This window comes from Leptonotus elevatus, chromosome 13, assembly GCF_054856555.1.
Source record: "Leptonotus elevatus isolate MCC_2025b chromosome 13, RoL_Lele_1.0, whole genome shotgun sequence".
Classification (NCBI taxonomy): domain Eukaryota; kingdom Metazoa; phylum Chordata; class Actinopteri; order Syngnathiformes; family Syngnathidae; genus Leptonotus; species Leptonotus elevatus.
The window spans coordinates 10,081,586-10,107,607 of NC_141251.1; the positions used below are offsets into that span (position 1 = coordinate 10,081,586).

At 40.0% G+C, this 26,022-nt stretch overlaps 1 protein-coding gene across 4 annotated transcripts in view; it reads left to right on the forward strand.

Annotated features, from left to right (window-relative positions):
• inpp5a (inositol polyphosphate-5-phosphatase A) overlaps positions 1 to 26,022 on the forward strand; it is a 132,390-nt gene that overhangs the window by 69,672 nt on the left and 36,696 nt on the right. For all 4 annotated transcript variants that reach the window (XM_086093526.1, XM_086093525.1, XM_086093528.1 and 1 more), the window contains exons 7-9: positions 3,922 to 3,974; positions 5,637 to 5,756; positions 13,943 to 14,027. In XM_086093526.1, coding sequence (XP_085949652.1) covers positions 3,922 to 3,974; positions 5,637 to 5,756; positions 13,943 to 14,027 — 258 coding nt within the window. The remainder of the gene's footprint in view (positions 1 to 3,921; positions 3,975 to 5,636; positions 5,757 to 13,942; positions 14,028 to 26,022) is intronic.

Genomic DNA, 26,022 nt, shown 5'->3' on the forward strand with positions numbered 1-26,022 from the left:
ATGGGCAGAGACGCCATCACTGACCTGTGGTGGGTCAGCCAATGTCACCTCGAGCCTTGCGACCTTTTACCATTGCCCTTTGACTCCCACCCTCATCTCCGCCCAGTGACTCTTCACTGCCACTAAATCTGATTTATGATATGATTACATGTCACTTATCCTTTTAATCCAAATATGTCTCCTGTTTTGAAGAAGTGACACTATATTGTCAACATGAATCTTTTTTTAAGATGCATGTGTGTGCGTGTGTGTTTAGTTTCGGTGAGGCTGGACATTATCCGTGCCATCATCTCTGCTTCAATGTCAGCAACCAAATTATGATGTCATCGTGTCAAGCAATATAGAGAGACTCTTTTCTTCCTCTGACTTTGATTGATTTCATGAGATTATCATATTAACTGAATTTCTGCTAAACCAGAAATTGCCTTTAATGTAAAAATATATATAATGCGGTTGTGGGTTTTGCTGTATGTGAGTGGCGCGCGTGTGTGTGTTTGTATGTGTGTGTGTTTATAAGCAAGCGATGAAGCAGAGGGCCGATCAGTCATACGTAGAGCAAATGGGGCAATCTGGGGCCAGGTGTCAGGGAAGTGATTGATTTTAATGTTGTGATTGCAGTTAATGGCTCTTTAAATTAAATCGAGATTAAACGTCTCTGGCTGCAGTCGGTGCTTGTACGGGCTCTGAGCACGACCACCCCCAGCATCACTTTTCATCTTGTCCCTCGTCATCCGAGCCACTCACTTTCTTTCCTCAACTTTACCTGAACAGGTCGCAGGGGAAAGCATGAATCGTGCTGTAGATTTTACACGGCGTTTGATGTAAATGGATATTGGTGTTTATAGTCAATTGTTTTGTTTTTTTAATATATGCATGTCATTGTTATAAAATTATCCCAAAGTATATTGTTTTTTCAAGTGCAAGGTCAATCACTCTGATGCCTCCAATTTCATTTACTGCTTTTAACGTCACAATATTTGGACAGCAACTCATAATTGGGCCCATACATCCTCTTAAGGCAGTATGGATTAATACAAGTATGCTAATGTAATTCAATTTGATACAGTTAATCTTGTTCTAATGCAGATTGAAGGATGTGAGGCGCAATCAAATACCTCTTAGCCCTTTAATGTGAAGCCAAGGTTTTTTTGTGTGTGTCTCTTTTTTTTAAATGAAATTAGTCAATTCGTAATTATGTGACCTGGCCCATAATTAGTTTATTCATCACTACAATTAACTCTCCATTAGGAGTATCAGAGAGAGTTGCACAGTAAACGAGAGGCTGTGGAAAAGAGACTTATTTATCCATTTGAGAACGAGAACACTCACAGCATCAATTTGTCCCTCATTTAATAACCAGCTTCGTGGTGAATCATGTGGTGTTTGCGAAAGATCTTTAGACTTGTGATTGGATAATTAACTCAAGACTGGAGGGACCTGATCAAACAGCTGTTGTATACCAGATGTCCACATGCTGCATATAACTTTTTTCCCCCCACAATTCATCAATGTGCTCATTATTTTCAGAATTTAGGAGTACATTGTGTCAGTGAACTGAAAATGTGCATTTCTCTCAAAGAAAAGCATATTTTCAGTTTTGGCATCCGAGTTAAAGATTTTTATTGCATTTAGCTGATATAAAATGAAAGAAGGAAAGACATAAAGATGAAAAATAACTGCCAGAAGTAGCAGGGAAGTGTCTTTCAGGAGGTGCTTTTGAATATACAGTAAAATATTAAATAGATGTGCATTTGTGCAAGAGAAAGCATCGTATTTATATATTCACATTGTAATATAAAACTGCATAATATTCATTATGTTGTGAAACATTTTTGAATATATAGTAATTGATAATACAGTTATTATTTACAAGTGCTTTAGTCTGTGCAGTGATATGTTTGCAATTCATGTAGTCTAATCTAGAATATGTGCAATTCATTTCCAGAAATTCAGTAGCATTCATACAACTTGTCTTAGAACATTGTATTGTAGATACTTAGCTCTTACTTCAGTTATATTAATTTTAAAGTTTTAATACATTTGCATTTATTCTTTCAATAACCTTTTGTTTTAAAACATGTTTTAGTTGTTTTATGTGCAATGCATTTTAATTGAATTTTTAGCTTCCCTTATTTAAACACAGTGGTAAAGTTCAAACTGCATAATGTTACTGTGGCTTACAGTAGAATTAAGTAATTGAATGTACTTTTTAGGCACCTAGATTAAAACTTTGCCAACCAATTATGAGCGTTCAGCCAATGAATTCCATACCGGATCGGTTGAGGCCCGTGTAAACAATGACCGCATTCAGCGCTTTACAGTGCGCCGATGGAAATTCGGCTACTGTGGGTCAAATATGAAAGAGAGGCGGAAAACAGGTTTATAGGCAGACAGAGAAGAAGAAAGCTCAGAGCCTTGTCCTAAATTTGGGGACTTTTAATGTTTGAGGCGGCTGTCAATGAAGTCCTGCCGGTGAGCATTACCTCTCACCAAATGTAACTAGTTGGCTACTAAATCATATTTTAAACACTACTGAGCCGGGAGCGCAAGCAATGCTTTTATGTTTTTTATGCAGTGTGGCACAGCCGCATGCTCCATTCACACAAACGCTCCCTGTCCTGCCTCCTTTTTTTCTGACAACCAGCGCCGACCCAGAGCTCATGGCATTACAGCACGCGATGATCAGGTGGTGTCTTGTCGGTTTCAGACTTGTAGTGTGACTAGACGTCCGGTCAATGACACAGAGCAAATTTATTGGGTAATCTGACAGCTGGACAAAAAGGCAAACAGAATATTGTTTGCTATGACTACATAGCAAATCAAAGATTGGATTCCATTCTTTCTTGAGAAAAAAAAAAGTATGTTTCTACCTTATTCCGTTCTTTAGTAATCACCATTTGAATATAGGTAATGTGAGTGACATCAAGCGAAAATGGAAAAAAATAAGGAGAAAACAAGCTTTTTGTGAAAAGATACAGTGACTTTGATTTGACACTAATATTTTTTGTTTAGTGACACCCTGTGAATTAGATTTAATGTGACAAACGCTTTGATCATTCACATCATCCTTGAAAACGTTCTATTTCCTAAGATACGCCATGTTTTCATGTAATTTAATACTCTGTCAGCCCATTGAAAAGAGATACAATGCTGCCATCAGCTGGCCATAGTTTAGTGGGTATTTTTGGATTTTTCCAGCTCATTCATAAAACAGCGCTGCACAAGACGTTGCACTGTAATACCCCTCCATACCATCGGCAGCGGTCACTATTCATTGTTGGACATAGGCAACCGGAAAGCTCTTTACGGGGGCAGGATATGGAGAAGAAAAAAAAAATAAAGCTTGCCGCTATCTTTTTCACTCATGATGCACTCCCCAAAAAATGCACACGCTCAGGCTCTTTGCAGAGTGTTAAGCAATGTCCAGATCAATATCGTACGTCCAAAAGCAAGGGTAATATGTTCAAAATGAGCAAAATGGCAAAAGATTTCCATCGCTTAACCGTTTATCCACATTCATCGCTAGCTAACAGCTAATCAGAGTGATCAAATGTCACGACTGCCCGATGCCGATTCAGGCTGAAAACGCCCCCCAGGTTCTCCGACAATGGCTCCGACGTTATGACGGTGCGTTCTACACCAATCAGATGGCGCATACCATCTTTGCCCAGCTATTTCCCGACGTAAGACTGGTGTGTCGGGGCCTGAACAGGAAAAGCCGAATGGTAAAGAAGAAAAACAAGGCATAAAACCTCCATCTTCTCCTTCGAACTTTCCATCTTTTTGATGAACACGTTCGTCATTAAGTAGTGCCTAGAGGGCTAAGTGATGTTTTTTTATTTTTTTAAGGTGATACTTTGTGCAAAAATGTGAGTACTCTGCAATACATGATTTATTTCTAAGGTACTTTGTTCTTTACAGTGCAAGTGGTCCAGAAAGGGATTCATCAGAACTCGATGGGCCCTACCTGACTGGTGAGTCTTTTTTTGTGTGTTTTTGGGATAGATCTTACCTCCCCCCTCAAATGTATCACCTCATTGTTTAACCCTAAGTGATTACAAGTCCATTAATGTGACTTAGGATGACGATTCAAATTTGGCTGTCATTTTTTCCTCTTCACAAAGAAATGCTGTGTTCGACAGCACAGGCAAGAGAGTTAGTTACATAGCTACATCCTCTCCGGGCAAGCAAGCTGGGATTTGATTAGGCATAATCATGTTAGTCAAGGAGTTGCATATGACAGATGACACAAAACATTACATGCAATTGAACCTGTGTGGGAGGAATGCAAATGCCAGCTTCAAGTTTGCAAGAGCGGAGGATGGTGGGTGGAAGGGCGGGTCGGGGTGAGTGGTAATCTAATAGAGGTATGACATGAGAACTAAAGAGTTGAAACGGTATGCATTTAATACGGGCATGATGTTTGACAAGCGCAGCAGGGAGAAAGAGAGAGTGACTGGTTAAGTGATAGCGATAAAGGAGGACACACATGAATCATTTTGTTTCGGATACCTCTGCAGAGGAAACCCCGTGAGATAAGGGCACGTCTTTAATGCAAACAAACACAGTAGATTGATACGATCAGCGGGGACATACTCATCACTATGCATTGAGCTATCGCCTTCATCTTGACATGACAAACTGAATGAAAGCAGATTAGCCCCTTTATTTGTGCCTCTACTGCTGAGGATTCTTACAATGCAGAGGGTGTTAAACTAATCCAGTGTTAACTCGTGGAACCTCGAAGGTTGATCACAAACCAATCAAGAGCACTGATTGGCCCACTTTGGGTTCCCCAAAAATTCTTCCAAGGGGGGTAATAATAGAAATTAAACATAACGCCAAGGTAATAGTTCCCAACCAGTAATGTTTAATCATTAACTTTGGTTTGCAAACTGGACAAAAGTACTGGGACACCACTGAAGTCATAATATTGTCATCATATTTTTAAGAGTCTTGAGTGATTGATTGAATTATTTATTTTAAACATGTTAGAATAAAATAACATAAAAAAGAACAAAAAAAACCAGCACGATTAAAATAAACTGGTAATGAAGGTATCGACCAATTTTTGTGATCAACTTAGCTTAGTTTTTTCCTCATCCCTAATAATAACATATACTTATAATAACATGATTAAATGTAATTTGAGGGCAAGAAAAATATTTCAGAAATGTGCATCAAACTTGTACCCTAGAAGTAGCTCTGTAATTATGTAATAGTCACAATTTAAAAAACAACAACTATATATTGTATCACAATTCCAATATACGCGAATACAGTACAATAATAGGCCATTTTATTTAAAAGAAAAAGAAAAGATCTACCGCAAACAAAACAAGAACAATCATTAAAATCAAACACATGTAAGATCAAACAAATATTGGCACATATAATAATAAAAATAGTAATCATCATAATCATTATACTGGCATGCTATGATGAAGGCGCCCCAGTTTTACAAATAAGTGCTACAACAATGTCACAAAAAGCCAAATAAAAAGCAAACACACATCCAACGTAAATCTGTTGACGGTCTCAACTGTGGCTTTGTGAAATACAGTATGCTGATGTGTTACAGGACTAATCATTTGAAGTTCTCTCCAGCCATGTTTTATTAATTTTTTTCATCCCAGTTGTTTTGACCTGGTAAACATCCACCTTTTCCACGATGCTTCCAATCTGGTGGCCTGCGAGAAGAGCCCTTCAGTCTACTCTGGAACCAGACAGAAGGCGCTGAGCTACGTTTTAGACAGGTACATTGACATGTGTGACTATATTTAGTTTTTGCTTATGTATTTAATCCATATTTGTTTTCTTGTGACATCCCTAAGCACACATAATTATGTCCACAGCATTGATAATCGAGTCCTCTATATATCTGCTGTCCTCTACCTGTTAGGTTACTTCCCATCTAAATGGCATCAAAATGCACAACATGTCCTCCTGTCACCTCCACTTTGAATAACTATATGTATATGGGTGACATAGTTGAATTATGGGACACATTTTATTTACACCATTCTCTCTTTGATGAAAGAATGGCCCACCTTTTAATGGACAAGGATGTTTTCCTGCATTTTTATTATGCCCTTACTTAGCTGGATTTACTGGCATGATGAAGATTCTATTTTGATTGAATCCTCCACTTTTATTATGGTTTTACAGCTGTTTTTTCCCCCCTCCACTGTCAGCTTGTAAATAGATGTAAATAGTTGAAGTGTCAGACGTGCAGTTTAGGTGGCAGAAGGGATTGAATGAAAATTCACTTGGCTGAGTGGCATTTCCTACGCTCCCTGCTTTTAAAATCCTCACGTTTAACCTTGCTGTTACTTCTGGGTCATATCGTTTAATTTAAAACTTCTTTTTATCTGGTCGGGCATCAGGGGTAAGTGGTGTGAAGGAAAGATGGGAGGTTTTACGTGTTCCGGACAGCCTGTTATATAGGCATCCCAGAGTAGGTTGTTGAGGGTACTGCGCCTCAGTCGTTCACTTTGGGGGAACCTGTCGTGCGCAGATCCGGAGCACCCGAGTGAGAAAAAGGCTGGCAGTGCAGAAGGAAGGGAGGAGGAGCACAAAAAGGGTCCTTGGGCTCTGTAAAGGGCAATAAATAATGGGTCGGTCCTTTCATAGAGGCTGCTAACCTTTTGGCAGCCACCAGCAAACTCCATTATCCTCTGCTGATCTGGGAGGACAATGTGCCCGAGCTGGGCTTTGAATGAAGTCCTACCACCAACAGTGTTCCCATTCAGTGGCTGGTTGGGAACCATCTTTTTGACTATTGTCCGAAATGTGACTCCCTACCCCCAGAAAGCAGAGCAGGAAAAGGGACAGGGGGAATATCTAAAGCCAATCCCCCTTCCTCTCCTCTCTCTTCCCTCTCTGAGCTCAAACCTCTCATTGCAGGGTGAGGAGAGAAGCAAAAGGGGGCTGCTCAACACACCACCAGCTGAGCTCCACAAGGAGTCATTACAGGGGTCTAACATAGAGAGGAAAGATCTGTGCTACTGGGCATCAAACCTTGGCTAACACCTTATCTGGGGCCCAGGCTGTATAATGCAGCTTACAGCCCATTGAGAACTGATCTGATAAGCCTTTTCCTCCGTGCCTCTTTTAACTGCTAAACGGTGTTTATCTCCAAAGTGCTTCAAGGCCTCAGGGGAACAATGCTGAGAAGGAACAGCGTTTTTGCCAGCCATACCCCAATGCTGAGACACATTAAAAACACACAGCTCTGTAGCTTGTGCTGTTGAGCAAAGCTTCTCACCACAAGTGGAAACAATTAGAGGCAACTCATTGTTAAATATTTTTATGCACGTTAATACGTATATACAAAAAAAAAAAAAAAAAATATATATATATATATATATATATAGAGGCAACTCATTTTCTAAATATTTTTATTCACTTTAATATGTATATGCAAATAAAAAAAACATATATATATATATATATAGAGAGAGAGAGAGAGAGAGGCAACTCATTTTCAAAATATTTTTATGCACGTTAATATGTATATGCAAATTAAAAAAGAAATATATATATATATATATATATATATATATATGTTTATTTTTTAAACTTTCCCAAAATGCTTATTGTGTATTTGAGTTTGTTTCTTTTTTCACATCTATTCAGAGTGCTCAGCCTTATTCATTGGAGAACAGTTTTACATTACAACTGTGAAATCCAGGCATAAAAGCTCCTTTCGTGGCACGCCATTATTTTCACACAAATATAGTCCATTGTCACAGTGCTGAAGTTAATTTGATCAACATTGAGGACATTTACCGTTTTTGTTCGCTGAAAAGGCTTGTTTCATGCTCATTTTCGGACCATTGAAAGGCAGTGATTGGCAGAAAAATAATGTTGCCTTTAACAATTCAAAGCAATTAGTTTCCCATGGGGAGGCAGTGGGCCACACTGGCTACCACACAGCGATGCTTTGTCATTTTATGGACGGTCATCAGTCAACTGTCAGAGTGTCTCAAAGAGCCCTACAACCTAAATGTTTCCCTTTCGGCTTTTCCCAGAACAACAGGCTGAAAGAGCACAGAGAGGCCGGCTAGTCTTTAGCCAATAGACATGTTGAGGAGCAAGAGGGGGGACTGGATAATCGCAAGGAGATCCTTTATAAAGCCAGGATGAATTTATAAAAAATGACTAGTGTATGGGTGTGTTCATGTATGTATTATACAAAATGTTTTGACATGACTTACACTACAATTGTATACCTATTTATGTGTAATATTTGCAAATCAATTAATTTCCGTAATGCATTGGCAAATCATTCTCTGAATCAAAAGCAGAACCAATTAGTTTTATCGTGCTCTAATTAATCATCTAGTATCTATTTCTTTATTAAGTTATATAACTGTGTCTCAATGTAATTGCATGTGCCGAGTCACACTGGGGGTCTACTTCCTCATTCTGGGGGGTCAGAGCTGAGGTTAATCTTTCTCTCACACAGCCGTAGACAATCCATAGACAAATCACAATGCACTTTCAACACCATATGAGAAATGTGTATTTCCGTCATTATTTTATTAGCGATTTAGGCAAGCTTTACTAAATTACCAAGTGTGGAAATTTAAAAATTTTAACTTCAGTGATACTTTTGAAAAAAATATGCATATGATATCCTATTTATTTATTGATTGATTTTTATTTATTTAAGAGATTGTTAGTTCATTGTATAAACTGAATAATTGTGCATAATTAAATAGCAATTACATTTTCAACGCCATAAATTGCATATTGATTTTGGTCAGCCTTTAAGATTGGTTGACATTTGGTGCATATGATCAGATGGGTATATTTCAAACCATCCGTCCATCTTGTTCCGCTCTTCAAAACCTAAACCGTTCCTGGGCCAACCGAGAAACTTTAGGGCTCTATTTATGTTCCCAGAAAGTGGTCTTTTTTTTTCTTTTTCTTTTAATTAACTGTGCATGGGTGGCATTTACTTTCTTTTAGTATTTTGATAGACTTTGCGCAGGGAGAATTGGGCGAAACAGGGCGCTTGCGCCGTTGTGGGATAGAAAGTAGGCCAATTGTAGCGGCTCCCCCTTAGCGTGATGTTGCGGAACAGGAATAGACTCCCTGTTCCGTACATGACATATTGGCACATGCTTAGTCAGGTAAACTAAGATTTCCCCTTACAGGTGACGTAGTCGGCTGTGTATGTGACGTTCGTAATTGGAGACCGCCTTGCGCCTACGACCCTGCACCCTTAACTACAAGAGACTGATGCGGAGTCTGCATAACACTGAAAAAAATAACTCATAGAATTTAACCAATAAATCTAGGGTAACAATTTGCAGCCACTTTAATTGGGTAAATATAAATTATACACTTTGGTTGAACGTCACATAAATTCAGTCATTAGGAAATACTTTGCACGTTGGGTAGAGTTTAACTAACATTTCTGATAACATTCTACAACCAATTACTAATCATAATTGGGTAAAATATGCTCACATTTTTTTAGTATACTACTACAAAAAATTAAGTACTATGTTGGATGTAATGGGTTATAAATGACAAAAAAATTATTACATAGGAGAATGAAATTATTTCATCCTAAAGAAATCTGTTTCAACAAATAGTCTTCATGAGTGAGAAACCATACGTACCGAAGCACGTACGTTAAGTTCTTATGTACCGTACGTACGTGAAAATACGTACTAAAGTATTTTAGGTACATATTTTAAAACACTTAAAACATAACGTAACACAGTCACTCCTCTGACGTTATGTTATAGCAAGAACCTCTCTTCCTATCACTACTAAGCGTCGTACATGGCTGAGAAGTTATTGTTTGAGAGACCATTTAAGGTTTCATTAAAAAAAATGCCAAACATTTTAAAAATACAAGCAAGAACTAATCTAAATGGAGTATAGCGGATCACTGGTTTGGAAACAGAGGTTCAAAACATACACAGAGAAATTCTCCCATTCCATTGAAGCATTTATTTAATTCTATACAATAATTGTCAACTTTCCATCCCTAGTCCCTGACTGTTCTCAAGGCTCTCCCCCAGCGTCTTCAGTTTGTTGATACTGCTTTAATTGACTTATTTCCTAACCTCTGCTTGACCGTTGAAACATCCCACACAGCACACTCTCTCCTGTGTAGTGTTATTGGTGGAGTGGGCGTAGCCGAAGAGTTGTGTGGTGCGAACATGGGACGTGGGGAAGGCCTTCCCCGCAGTGTCAAAGGCCCTGTCAGGGCCACCCCTGACCCATTCAGGAAGATGTCACCAAGCACATTCTTCACAATGTTAACATTCTACCAAATTCTCCACATTTACTTACAATGGATGACCGCGCACAGCCCAGCCATTGTGTGCAAAGTTGAATTTGCCTGGCCAATTTATGGTAAGTCATCTTGTCAATATCATCCTGACATGGCCCCCAGTTTCACCCTCTTAATCCCATATAGGCTGTCTATTACGTCCCAGTTTGGCTGTCAATCATGGCATATAATCCTACGAAAAGTCAGTGAGCAATACTGACTGACTGGAGAGAATGAGAGAGAGGATTGTGAGCTTCCTTTAATTCTTATATATTTTGGTAACATGTCTGCATTTTGCAACATGGGATGTCTTTCGTGTCTTGATCACATGTTTGTTTTTTGTTTTTTTTTAGCTTCTTTTAAGTATTTGTTTGAGAGCAATTTAGATGCTATGAGTATTAGAATGGTGGTATTTTAAGGAGCCTGGGAGCAGAGTTGGGGGGCCATATTATAAATTAGCGTCTGACCCCTGTCTTTGTGTGGCCCCCAAGGAAGGCCCTATGAAGACCCAAGTCCGAACCTCAGTGAGAACGGAGCCTTGTGAAGAGGCTCTTTCAGGAGTGTCACTGCACGATGAATTGGCCAGGAGAAAGCATGTTTATAGACTGTGTAAAGGAGTGTGTCTTTGTGCTTGAATGTCAGTGACACTGTTACAGTTTGCCTGAATGAACTGTGATGACGAGGCTAATGGGGGCCCCAGCTCAGGGTGAGGGTCAGCCAGCGGGGGGTTGGAGGGTTTCTCTGGAACCCCCACTCTCAGGGCCTTTTCACACCCAGTAGCTGTAGCTAATGTTGCAATTCTTCGTGCCACACACAAAGGCGGAGGGGGAAAAAAGTCAACTTTCACACCAGCGGGTCAGCATGAGTGCTTTAGGAAATGATCGTGTAAACAGAATGTTACCTTCTGACCTGTGGCTGATACCTTAGACCAGTAGACAAAACAGCCAAGCTTTGGGTATTAGACATGGCTGTTAGCTGGATAAAGCTAGAGAAAGTAGCCTTGAAAGACTCCTCAAGACATTAGAATACGTCACACAGCCCATCTTTGATTTTGTGTTTAAGTTTGGGTTTCCATGGTTTTCATTAATTTTTTTGCAGCAGCAGAAATCCCGGAGTTCTCACATTTGACAAGCACAGCAATTGAAGGTGCAAATCTTTAGCTTTTTATTTTCTTTTTTTTTTTTACAGCCCTCCATGTGGGTAAAAAGATAAACTGAGAAGCACTGTGCTTTTAAATTGAGCTGAGTCTCTTTGCACCTGAATGTAAGGTCATTAAGAAAGAACATCAGTCCACTTTTAGTGTTGAGTGGCTGGTTACATATAAAGTGCGTTTATTACCCCCAGTTTTATGCAAAAGGTAAGTTGCGCAAAAGCAAGCTTTTGAAAAAACTCTCAAATATCGCAAAAATGTTTTTACGCTCTCATGAGGTGGTTTTTGAGACGTATTTAGCAAAAGTGTAATGGAAACACTTTTTTTGCGCATTCCCTCTGTATACACTATATGTATACACTTTTATATTATTATTCCTACCCCTATATAACATAATGAAATATTCTCAAACAATAATACTCCTTTTAAACATAATTCAAAACACAGTCCTATACAATCAGTCAGCTTTCTTTGTATAGCACTTTTCACAGACACAAAGTCACAAAGTGCTTCACAGGGTTAAAAACCGCACACATACACATACACGTTCACACGCCAGTGGTAGGCTGCTACCATGCGGGGAGCAAATCTGGGTTAATTTTCTTGCTCAAGGACACTTCGACATGGTCACCAGTAGTGAGGATCGAACCCACAACCTCACGGATAGCCTGGTTGCTGTTTTCCCTCCAACCCCATGGGCTCATGCCAATTTAATATAATATAATGTTAAAGTTATAGCTGCATTCCTTGTCTTATTCCTTGACCTTTCTGCCCTTCACTCTCACTGCCTAACAGAGAGGAAGTGACCATGCATTAAGACAGGCAGCCACAACACAGCACCACCACCACCGAGAAGTGGCCTCTCACTTTACGGCCCCATAAATATATTGTTATCGCGGCCTAGGAAGTTCATGGTGAGATTTATCCACATGATTAGTAGTGATAGAGAGCCAAACATTCTGAATCATTTATTACACAAGAGGCTTTGACATTAGCTCTGTGGAAAACCTAACAAAGGTAGCAAGTTATTTGCAATTGGTAATTCATTTCATGGTATTTCCCCAAAAGCACTTTTTGCAACTTTTTTTTTCTTACTTTGGGGTTTTGCACAATTAGGGCTACAATTAATTACATTCATTCATTATACGTCCCACTCATCCTTACTAGGGTCGATTAATGGAATTTAATTGTGATGGCGATTAAACTAAACTCATCGCCGTTGATAAATTCAAACGTGGGCTGTGCTGCAAATCTAAATAAACACATTCTCAACCAGTGGTCAGCCAACCACCAGGTGGCAAACACATGGTCAAGGCTTCATAAAGTTGCCAAAATAACAAACCAGCGCACACTGCAGCGGGAGCCGAAATTCACTCTGGACTGATGAGAGCGAGTCTTGTCGAGACACTCTTGCATGTTGAGAACAACACTGATGTTTTCTTGAACATAATGAGTTGTGGTTGATGATGATAACAATAATGATAACAAATAATTGTGATTATCTTTTGACTATAAACCATTTGGGATGTTTTTTTTCCAGACCGATACCCGTACGAGATATATCCCAACATTCTTCTTTAAAATGGCATGACATTTTCTATTCTTCTAATTTCTTGTTCCTGATTGTAAAACGACTTATGGTATGGTAAGAAATTTGGCGGTGTTCCATGAAATTTTTTTAATAGTAAATGTAAAAGTCTGGAAACACTGATCAAGTGCACAACTATGAAGTCAGTCAGTCTTTTGAAGCTGACATTGCACGGCGGTAAATTCAGAGCTATCTCTGAGACACATCTTGGTATGGTTCAGGTCAGTGTTCTCCACTTTAGATCAAAGCGAATTTATTTCAAAACTAATCAGCTTTAGCATCAAAGCAGGTTATCAAAGGAAGTGATCAATATCTCCTAATGAAATTGTGGTGTCATCTGACAAACGTTTGAATTGAGCGCATGTTTTACTTTCTTTTATCAGTCAAATGTGCCTAAACCTGTTCCATGAGGACATGGGAATGCCCCCACACCCCCTCCACATGTTCTCCTGCTGCATGTCGTAGTAACGTCATTATAGTCTCCCTCCTTTGAAAATACAAACAATGCTCTGTAATATTTAGGTTACTTCATTTAGCTTCTTGAGAATAATTCAAATGTAGTGTCTGAAACACTGAATATACTTAAAGTCTTCCGTTCTCTGAGGTTGAAGTGTTAAGAGCTATTGCACAGTATTTGCAGTCGATTTAAGTGCTATAAATCTGCTTTGGATGAAATTATTATATTATGTATCTTGTCTTCCATCTTTATAATGTTCAGCATATTTGTATGCTGGTATACACAAATAACACTCTTGCATTGAGCCAGACTATAAAAAGATTGGAAGATATATCTCATGCAAACGTCTTATCAGAGTAATCACACCACAAGGTGGTGCTGTGACCTTCATCATCTAACTACTTCCTGCTCATTATATCCTGCCAATCAACTGGTGGTCATGTTTTGCAGGATCACGGACCAGCGGTTTGAAAGGGTGCCATATTTTGTCTTTGGGGATTTTAACTTCAGGTTGGACTCAAAACAGGTTATTGAGGTGAGTGCTCTTCTATTGTCTTTGATGAGTCAGTGATCAACATGCTAAACGGGCTAATTGTGTGAATAAGTCTGTGTGAAATATGGCCCTAGCTGTCTAATAATACACTCAATTCACGCAATGTGATGTCCTATCAAACTAATTGTGATATGTGTGTGTAAGAGAGAGAGCGGGACTGCAATATAAAGTAGTAAAAGCGGTTTAATAGCACTGTCTCTTTAGACTTATGACTCATTAAAGGTTTCACTGTGGATGGCCCAGCTGTGTTTGCTAACTGTGCCTCCAAGTGCATTGTTATGTTATGCTGCCATTCACTGCTCTTTCTCTGCCCCTTCCTCTCTTGCACCTCCTTCACATGGTGCAAATGAGGCCAGCAAGAGGCAAGGTAGTGCAGTCATTCAGCATTCTAAGAGGGGGTTAGCTGCATCACAAGTCATAAAGGCACACTGGAGACTAGGGGTGTTCGTCGATAACAGAGTGGGAGAGCTCCTTGTTGCACGATCCTCTCCCTCCTCTTGACTACAATGGCTTTCGAATCAGTGGCCCTGTTCAAGGTGTGGGCATTGTTCATTTCAACCAGAAGGCCATTCATGAGAGAAAGGAGGAGGGGAAGCTTTCTGAATGGAGGGTTTTTGCTCAAATGGCTTAGGAAGGACTTCACTCTGTGTGGTACGCATTGGTGAGGACCATCTGCAGGGTAGTCATCAAGCCACTAGGAGGCCTGTAGATCACCTCGCAAAGTGGACAATGCCTTGCTCTTGTTTCAGTCGCCAATTTCTCACCAGATTGTCATGGTTCCCCAACACATGACTTGGTCATGTTGACCGGGGCGATGCCTCAGCCAATATGACTGCCATTAGTATCGCTCATATTCGGTGTTGGTGTGACTGTGTACCATGAAGTACCTTGCCTAAGGACCCACCTGGATGTTGCCATTTGCCCTCAATGGGATTTAATCAAATTTGGATGCATGGATGGAAGAAAGGAATCGGTTTTGTGGTCACAGTTTTTTTTTTTTTTTTTAAAGAGCTCAGTATTGTTCATTCGGTAATGTCATCATCATTGCTCTCTCTCTCTTTTTTTTTTTTTTGTATGTGCGTGCGTGCGTGCGAGTGTGTGTGTATTCGTTAGTTCACCAAAAACCTATTAAAAAAATCCCATACCGTTCACCTAAACCGAACACCGCCGTCAGGAGACCCGAGGAAGGACCAAAGAAAACAAAGGAAAGTGAAATCCAGCACCGACCAAACACCAGGTCACAGTTTTATGGTCACGGTTTTATGGTCACGGTTTTATGTTCGTTCCATTTTGTATCTTCTCTAGTTAGCTTAAAAGTGAAACAATATGTTAACAGCATTATTGCTATTTGCTGTTTTTGTTATTGTAATGTTGTTTAAATAATTATTGTTTTTCTGTCTATGCTAGTGGTATATTGCGGAGCCCCTAAGGTGACATGGTAGGGGGAAAAAATAATTTGTGTTCCCTCGCAAGTAACTATGCATTTTTTCACCCAAAAAATGTTTATGATGTAAAGTAGGTGCCTAAAACCTATATATACAGTATAATATATATATTTAAAGTTCAATATGCTAAGATCTAGTTTAACGGTGAATGATATATAGTGGAGGAATATTGTAAATCACATGTATTTGCTTCACAGTCCATCAGCGGTATTGATACATAGCCTCAAAGTTTATGCAGTACATTTGATTTTGGTTTTGTAATTAGGTTACATTAACTTTATACATAGCCTCAAAGTTTATGCAGTACATTTGATTTTGGTTTTGTAATTAGGTTACATTAACTTTATACATAGCCTCAAAGTTTATGCAGTACATTTGATTTTGTTTGTAATTAGGTTACATTAACTTGCAGATCACGTGAATGTGTCTCTTTGGAGATAATAAATCCAACTCAAGGATTCTCAACAGAAGTTTGCACAAACAGTGGGGCCATTGAGAAGTCAATGATTGCGATTAACTGTCATCTAGTGCACATTTGGCTTGTCACAGTAATTATTTTTGGATGGATGGATAGATAGATAGATAGATAGATAGATAGATAGATAGATAGATAGATAGATAGATAGATAGATAGATAGATAGATAGATAGATAGATAGATAGATAGATAGATAGATATATAGATGGATAGGAAAAGTAATAAACATATATACATTTTTTTGCTCTTATTTTAATACAGAAATAAAATAAAAGTCAATTGTAGTGCACTCTTCTGGCAATATTAACTTTTGCCTCTCAGAGTTGAATTAAAAATCCACATGGCGTATTGGGGGAAGATTTCCCCCATTCTGTCAGTAGAAAAGGGCAGTGACAGCAGATCATTCCTGAATTTGCTCCTCTGCACGGAGATGGTGCTGTGCAGTGGGTGCTGTCGATTGCATCTGTCTCTCTGTAGACCGGTGGTAGATTTGTGTTGAGGTCATTTTTGGGGGCATTAGTGTTTCATGTTGGAAGTGGAATATCATCTGAGCCTATCAGTGCTACACCTGTGCACCAATCCAGATAACTCTCCACATGTTTCCTTTCTTGTCCATTCTGCTCTGTGGTAGGTAAGCACAAACCCACTCCTTGTCTCTACCACACTGACATGCTGTTTGAGTGTGGTCGGGGTCATGACCCCTTTTCCAGGGATGTGTAAGGCTTGCATCAGTATGTGTCCATCTCTACACCCTCCCCTCTACGCTGTTCCTTTCATATGCACCTTGGCCCCCATTCACAAACACATTCACATCCAGGGTGAATACACACACACTCATCCAAACTAATTTGTTAAGGCCAAAAGACTCTTAAGAGATACACCCACTTTAAGGGGGTGTGGCATTAGTAGGAAGTAAAGTTGTGGACAAATACACTCTCAAACAGAGAGATCATTTCTCTTCATCTTAATGAGTGTTCCTCAAACATACTGACCATTTAGTGGCAACAAAAGAAACAGCTGGTGATGTCATCTAGGTGCCATTAAAGAAGATACTGCTCTTCAAATAAACCCGTCCAATGCAGTGGTCAACTTGTCTGATTTAACAGTGACCTACGTATTAGCGACAGAGAGAGCTGTGATGTCACCGATAAACAGATGGGTTGCAACCATGGCACAGGATGTAACTCACAGCCACTAGGCTGTTTTAAAGGCCTCTAATGACGATTAATGTCAACTGGACAATTAGTGCACATCCACCAAAGTGTTTAACTGGATCGATCGCCCGTCGTATCTGAAGACGCACGCAGGCTGGCTCTCATTTTCACTGCCTCGTTTTCTGGCTCTATACGACCTCTCCTGTGCAGCTCATAGAAAACTGTTGTGCCGAGGGCTGTGAGTTTGTTTGTTTTTAGATACAGCAAACTACATTTCACCACATGCTTTTTGATTGTTGGACAATATTACAGTCGTCTGCATCTGCAGACATTTGGTGGGAAAATGCACCTGTGCATTTCTCTCCAGCTGCAACTCCACCGCTTCTCTTCCCCATTGTTGGCTCACTCTGGTTGACTTGACTGCGGACAACCACTAGACACTCCCCTGACACCTGTCCTTATTTGTGGTGGGTGAAAGGAACAGGAGATATTTGTATTATTGTGTACAAAGGAGGAGGTAGGTTTGGAAAGAGACAGGCTTATTATTGTCACAGGATAAATTCCAGGTGGCAAATTCCTTGCATGCTTTTGCGACAGGATCAGTAACCAAAGGCCTAGGGTGGCCCCCATTCTCTTCAGCCTGGGCAACCCTATTAATTGTGTCAGACACAGGGAATTGGTTTCAATTGACCTCCATTCAGCGGCCCTTTGACTGGCGGACAAAGGACACAGCCACGTGGAGACTAATGTTAGGGCTGAGCAGCCTGGAACCCATCCAGTCCCCACCAACCCGCCTCTCCTCATGCTTTGGCTTGATCGTGCTTTGCATCAGTGCTGATGAAACAGCAAAGGGGCCGTTTTGAAACTTTTGAAGATGATTCTGGCTTGATGTGTTTTCTGTCGTTCCTTTTAAACCTTCATCACACAATATTCAGTCTGTTGGGGATTATTCAGATGTCAAATGTAGCTGTATTGTGTATTCATCCAGACTGGAAATTGTTGACAAAATCCAGATTGATTGATTGATTCATTGATTGGTTGATTGATTGATTTTAAAAAGCCCCCACTTGTCTATAAAAGGCCCTAGTTGTCAGAGCGAAAACCAAGAATCATGTCAAAGGAACTTGTCTGTAGACCTCCAAGACTGGATTTTCTTGAGGCACAGATCCGGGGAAGGATACAGAAAATGTTTTGCTACTTTTAAGCTTCCACTATCTACAGTGGTTTCCATCATCGGTAAAAGGAAAAAAGTTCCAAACTAGCAGGACTCTTCCTAGAGATGGTCTCCTGTCCTAAACTGAGCAGTCCAGTGAAAAAGGGCCTTAGTCAGGTAGGGGACTATTGTCACTCTGTCAGATCTCTCCTGGATGAAAACGTGTCCCCAGGACTTCAGACTGGACAACAACCCTAAGCACACAGCCAAGGTAATGAAGGAGTGGCTTCAGGGCAACCAGCCAGAGCCCCGATTTGAATCTGGTCGAACATTTGAAAATGGCTGTGCGCTGACGCACCCCATCCAACCTGATGAAAGGTGCTGCTGCACCAAGAGACAAAACTGCCCAAATGCTCGGAGCCAGCAAACTACAAAGCAGATTCGCACCAGCACAAGCTACCCCAGGTGGCTTAGCAATCAGTACCATAGATGTACAGTAATTTACAGTACCATACAGTTAGGGATGTATTTATGGCTTAAAGTACTGTTAATATACCCCATATAATCCCTTTTAGTCCATCAATTCTAAGTGTGAAGTCAATATGCATGGCCTATCCATCACAAATTGTGGGTCCACTCGACTGTAAAACATAAAAACGATAAAACACACTGCCTTCTGATAACAAGTGAGAATGGCCCCTAACCCATTCAGCTGCAGCTAAATAGTCTGCATGTTCACTTGCTGCGCTATTGTCATCACAGGTAATCAGAAATTAGAGCATACTTTATTATGTATACAGATTTGAGTGATTTTGTGTGTTTTCTCAAGACACTACTACCATTGTGAAACTCCATGAAAGGGGATTTGACATTTACGTAATGCATGGTGAAAAAATATTTGCAACAAGTGGCAATGGTCGGAAGTTCAGCAAGATACTCGTAACAAGTTCAAGAAATGTACTCACAAAAGCATTGCTAGCAGCAGATCTCAGTAGCAAGTTAATATATGTCCTTGAAACCGATATTCCAGCAGAGAGCAATATATCCTTTCTATTTACACATAAATGTTCCAGACACTTTTGTAAATGCAATTAGAAAGAAGTATAAGATGTATTCTAGGGATGTGCGAGTGGGCGCAAGTGTGTGCATGTTTGTGAAAGCTTATGTGCGGGTCTTTGATGTGGCCTGTTGTCATGAATCAACGGCATTGATGACACGCTCAGGGCTCAATGCCTAGACTTCGAGTATATTTAAAATCCCTCCTAATTAAACTTAATAGAATGTAAATTTAATATCTGTAGAGATTGTGTGCGAGCCTTCTCCAATTTATGGATTGATAGAGGCCGGCAGGAAGGTTAATTGCTGACTTGATCTACTGTCCACATGACATGGCATGGGGGTGTTTAAATCGGCCCGATCTGTCGCTACATGGATAGATTTCATTAGGCTTAGCTTGCCTCGCACAAGAGAGCGTTTTGAATTAGCACCTCCTGTCTGTTTTTTCTGGAATTGCATAGGGACAGACCAGGCATCAATCTCTTGTCCTTTGTCCTGCGTCTTTTCTCTTGCTTGAGCAGCATGAAATTAAAGGTGGGGCCCTTGACTAGCCCCTTTCCTAATGAATTGCCTGTAAAATGCCCTTTAATGATGGGTTAACATGATAGATCATTCATTTTGTACAGAGTGAAATTACTCAACACACACACACACACACACAAACAAACTGCAGAGATAAAATAAAATAAAAAACAAGTAAAAACAATGAGCACATGTATAAAGGCCATTCTGTCATTTTGTGTTTACTGCTAAATAAAAAATAAAATAATAATAAAAAATATATCATAATCACTTTTTCAGAGGATTGAGCAAGTCTGTATGAGCGTATATTCTGTACATCACATACTGCAGACTTAAACAAATGTCTGTGATATTGCAAACATGTTCATTAACTAGTGTATGGCCATTGTAGTAGCTGTTGAACCTAGACTGAGTAAATAATTGGTATCAGTAACGGGTAAGCAATTTTCCCTTTTAGCCCGTCTTTGACAAGCATGCGTGTTACTTGCTAGCTATAAATCAAAAGCCAGCGAGTGTAATTAAGTGTACACTACATTAGTCAGGCTAATTAATTTTGGGGGGCCATCCATCCATTAACCAGCGGGCCAGCACTGATTGGGCCTCTGTTCTGTGCAAACCCACCCCACCCTCCGCCACCTCAACACCAGGGAATTGACTTCCCTCAATTCTCCAAATACATTTCTGTATTTTAAAACCCAAGGTTACAGACACTATATATACCAGGGGTCACTAACCTTGCACCAGGTTCTGGCCTGTTCTAAAAATAGCTATCTAGTGATGGGGCATTGTGATTTCCTAGAAATGTTGTGGAAGTGATCATTTAAAAATATGGACATTGGTAGAGATTTATAGAAATAAAGTGTTGAGATTGTTTTGTAATTACTGTAAGAAATCATAAACATGTCTTCACATAATATCATTCATTATTAATATAACAGTAACATTATTAATGGTAATTGTAGCAAATTTATTTTAGAAGTTTATGTCAAACTTGTTGCCCTTCGTTTTAATCAGTACCCAGAGAGTAGCTCTCAGCTTAAAAAAGAAAAAGTTGGGTCACCCCTGGTATATACTGTACATCAGTGGTGTCCAAACTCGGTCCTCGAGGGCCGGAGTGCTCCAGGTTTTGGATGTTTCTCTTCTTCAACACACCTGCATAAGCCTGATAACGATCTTGTTGATTGGAAAAGGTGCGTTGGAGTAGGCAAATATCCAAAACCTGCAGGACTCCGGCCCTCAAGGACCGAGTTTGGACACCACTGCTGTACATGCATTTAAAACACACACTTGTCATCTACTTTTATAAGGACTGGGATAGTAATCGATTAAGTGATCATTAAGAATACGGTCAATTTAGTAGAATTGGTTGTTGACTAATTGTGTCTTGATACAACTTGGTCATTATAATGTGCAGTACCTTTTTGCAGCCAGGAGAGGCGCTTTTCATTGAGGTTTAACATGTTTTCGAAGCAAAGAAGAGCAACCTTAGTTATGGCAATTTGAGCTATCACAATCGTTACAGTGGTAACTGCTGCAGATGGCACTGACATTGAAAAAGGAGTTAAGATGATTCAGGAAAAGATGATCTTATTTTGATACACATTAATTAATCTGTTCATAGATGATATTCATAAATAATAAATAAAGTCGATAAAGGAAATATAGTCAAATGTGCATCCTTAATATTTATAGTATTTTATCTCCTAATTCCGGTATCTATTGTAAAAGTGGACTTCTTGAGACAAGACATAAGGTCTTTTATATGTTTTGCAAGGTCATATTGGGTGGGATCGTATTTGTAGATTCTTTAGATGGTTTGCTTTAGCCTACCAGATTAGCTGTTTCATATGTAAGACAACAATCCTGACACTATCTCAATTGTCTAAATGCAGGTAACTCCTCCCATTTACTGCACGGTGCAAGTTAAACAGGGTTATTGGCACCAGTCGTTTGACCCATGCCTGTTTATTGCCACATAGTTGATGCCAGTGATTTTCTTAACAATACAATGAAGGCATATTATCTGGCTGGAACAGTCCAATCTATCACAATGAGGAACCATTATATCACAGATAACCCATCTGGATATAGAAGGAGACTATTCCCTCTAGACAACAGTGTCTGTTCCCTCTCACTTTTTCTCTTCTCTGTTTGCGTTTGATGCTAATGAATACAGAGTTCAGCTATGAGGGCTTAACTTGTGCGATGCAGCTTTGCTGGAAGTGATGTCCATATAATTAAAACGCTGGCAAAGAAAGAACAAGCAATGGCTTCTGTTGGTCCCGCTCATTAACAACAGGCCGTTTGAGCCCAGCACCAGCTATGCGATTGCCATTGTGTCCTTAGAGGCGGGGGCCTCTGTGACTGGCAGCTGGGAACACCATGCCAACTGCAAAGATGGTGTGACCAGCCAAGCCGAGGATGAGCGCAGAGCCTGGCACTAACAGGGCATGGGAGGGAGCGTGGCCTTATAAGCTCTTGACTTGGGCCCAGTCAGGTGTATAATATCACCCTCCTGTTCTTCAGTACTGTACTGCTGTTTTCCTAAGTAGTTATAGCCATTATAGCCAAGGAAAGGAACTATGTTTGATAACCTAAACTTGAATATTTCCTTTTTGAACATGGGAAATTCAGGGTGTGATGCGTATTCAGATATTTTTTGCTAAGTCCCATTTTTTTTTAATGTAGTCGTTCACATAACAAAAACAAAGTTGCTTTTTGATGCTTTTGATGCATTTGTGGCAAAATTACTTTGTGCTTGACCTGACTGGTGCCCCCATATATCGATCAGTTCTAAAGCGTATGTTTTTGGCCACTGTTTTCTGCTCCCTCGTCCGCCATTGTTTTTGGCGTCTGTCCGTTTTGTTGAACAATCGTGACGTTGTTGTTATTGTTTTTTTGCCTTTTGATGATATATTGTAGGTTGGATGAGCACGAGTTGAGCGCCGAGACTGCAGTCGAATCAGATACAAGTCCAATTTTTATGCACACGAGAGAGGCCGGGCTCAGTAAGAAATAAAAAAAAAAAACAGAATTGTTCTGTTCACATTGACATGAAAAAAATCTGATACATGAATTGGGCAAAGCTAATCAAACTGCAGTATTAACATACATTTAGACAAATTTGGCAAACTATCCAGCCCAGGATTTTTAAAAATAAAGTTTTCTTTCTTTCTTTCTTTCTTTCTTTTTTTCTTTCTTTTTTTCTTTCTTTCTTTAAGCCTTGGAGTCCTCATGTTCAGTTTTCTGTTTCAGCCAAGAGGGTTTATTTGGTGCATCACTAATATTACTATAACGATCATTGGCCATTATATCTTTCTTTGTAGTTCAGAGGTATCCAAACTTTTTCTTCCAAAGAGCCACATAGAGAAAAATCAAAGGCTGCAAGGGCCATTTTGATTATTTGTTTCTTTATCAAGCACACCAAAATCAGTCAATCAAGCAGTTGCATGTTGTTTGAACAGCTTTCTATAAGACCAATGGTTTAGGATTTTACAAAAATGTTGGGGTGGTCAAGGCCTTGTAACCCACCAGAAAATATTAGCCCCTGCACTGAACAGCAGCCAAATCCTACAAAACAGGAGCAGTCTGTTATAAACTGACCATTTTTCAAGCTGTTACTTGGGAATCATTCATTTGATATATTCACAATTTGGACCTTGACACAACAGGTTTTTGCTCGTAAAAATGAATTATCTTTATTCACCACAGTGTTATGAAAATAAATGTTGTTACTTAATTGTAAATCGTTCATTTGCATATTTAGAAAAGCTGTACAATATATAAAACAGTTAGTGCCAGATGCCATTTTTAGTATAAACCGCGGGCCTCTTAGAAAATGGATGGCGGGCCACAAATGGCCCTAGGGGCCATAGTTTGGACACCACTGCTGTGCAGTAGTTGATCAAATTGGCTCCAACTCATTATTAAGCTAAGGTTTACTACTTTGCTTTTTCCCAAATGAAATTTTGGAGATGCTTCCAAAATAATGCACTGACTGTGGGGGTTGTGCACAAGCATGTGCACACAGCATCCCCTTCGCTGTCTCCAGCATTGTAATCATTTGAGTTTGCTCTATGCATATGCAAAGAGGCAGTCTGTAAAAGAGAGGCTACACATGGCTGCTCACTCAACAAGTCAGCCACAATTCCTATTCACTTGAGCAAAACATTTACCTCATGGTGTTTTAATGGCTTGAATTCAAGCCTTTGCAAAGCGAGAGAGGACAATGATGAGTAATGAATAAATTGTCTTTTATTGTCAAACTCAAATTGATCGGCCTATCAACTTTGTTTCCCTGTGTGTACTTAATGTCATCTTCATCAGTGCTGCTTCCCTGGAAGGGCTCAATTGTTTTACAGCTCTAAACTCGGTGTTGGCACCATGAGCTTTTAAATAGCTCAGCCCACTGACATTAAGTTACTAAGCTCCACTCACACCTGCTCACAACTATCCCATCATATTTAAGAGTGCCCATTAAGGGCCACATTAGAATTCATGGGCTTTTAGTCCTCCGCATGTGATTTATCAGTGATGGACATATTGACCGGCCCTTTTAGGGATCCGCTCCCATTTTTTGTCTTAGTGGGTGCCCAAAACAATACATTTCAGGCCCATTTCTCCTGAAGGGTCTCCTTTTTTTCGGGGTCTGAGAGAGTCGGGGCTGGCCTAACATCTGTTTGTGGCCAGAGCCAGGCGGGACCAGAGCACAGTGGGCCTCAGCGGCCCCCTTCTCCTCTCCCTGGGGGTCTTTGTTCCCGATTTCATGCTATCAGAGCGGCAGCATGTTTTCCTGCGCAGAGCTGTCAGCAGCATAAAAGGCCCTGAGTGGGGTCACATCAAGAGGGATGGGCATGAAAAATTGGTAAAATGTATCACAAAGCCCACCCACTAGATGGTTGCCTAGCGCTCTGCGGTGGGGTGTCAACACCCCACCCGTCTTCCAGTACCTTCCTCTTTCCCTTTTCCTTGACTGAATTATACCTCTCTCTCACCCGGGTAGACAAGCCCATCATTAAGATGAAATGATGCAAACAAATTAAAGGGTGGTGCTCAAATGAATCAATGTTCTTTGTGTGTGAACAGGGGCTTTATGCCTCACTGGGGTCTTCACCTTCCTAATGCTCACAAAAAAAAAAAAAGAAGCTGGTCACCTGCCTATATGAAGTCAGCTGAAAATTGTGGGAAGCAAAGGACAAATTCTTCCTGTGTTTTATCTTGACTAGAGGAAAACACAACAATGAATAATCTAAGTATGAAACTTTTCCTTTTCTTTTAGTTTTCATTCCATCCCATTCTTTGTCGAATGCCCGAGTAATGAACCCACCAGACTCTGCATTCTTATTGGATAATCACTAATCACTGAGTGCCTCTTCGATATCCAGTAATTGACTTTGCAGCAACAGATTACCTCACTATCTGTTTCCTTTAATTGATTCCTAACTAGAGCTATGGTGGGATAGGTAAATTAAATGAGTGCAATGTTTTTTAAGTGCTTAGTAAGTGTTTATACTCCATCAATAGTGATTCTGTTGGCTATATTTAAATGTGATTCTATGGCCAGGGCACAGTTGGGCATGAATTTGTTTTCTCATTAACGGGACAAATGTTTTTTTTAAGATAGCATTGCTAAAAAAACAAACAAACACGAAAGACAGATTTGCTGGTGATAACAAAGCTTCCTTTCAGAAACACCACAAACCACAGCTAACTGCCTTCAAATGGCCGCTGCATTAAAGTGGCTATTGTGTAATGTGTGCATGTATGGCATTATTGAGAGTGGGTACGTTAAACAGTCTTGGAGACATCTGCTGTGGTTGGTTTCAAAATGCTGACTATAAGTGGCAGGGGAGGTATCTCAAATTAAATCTCTCATTAGCTTTTCTTTGTACAGGTGGCCGTAATGTGTCAAGAGCCCGGGTTTGAGACAATGACCTCCTCTTACTGGGGCGAATGCGCCACAGAAGAAGAACCCACCCTCCTTTTACTGCTACTATTTTACACAGAGACGGAGTCACAATGAAGCATCTGGTGGCCTTTTCCTGTGTAGAAAGCTTTTCCATGGCTATTGTGTTTGTCGCTATGAATGTGTGAAGGAGAGGCTTTCGACATTTGGGATTTCACTTATCTTATAGGACAGGGTTAACTTAAGAGTGCAACACTGCTCAACG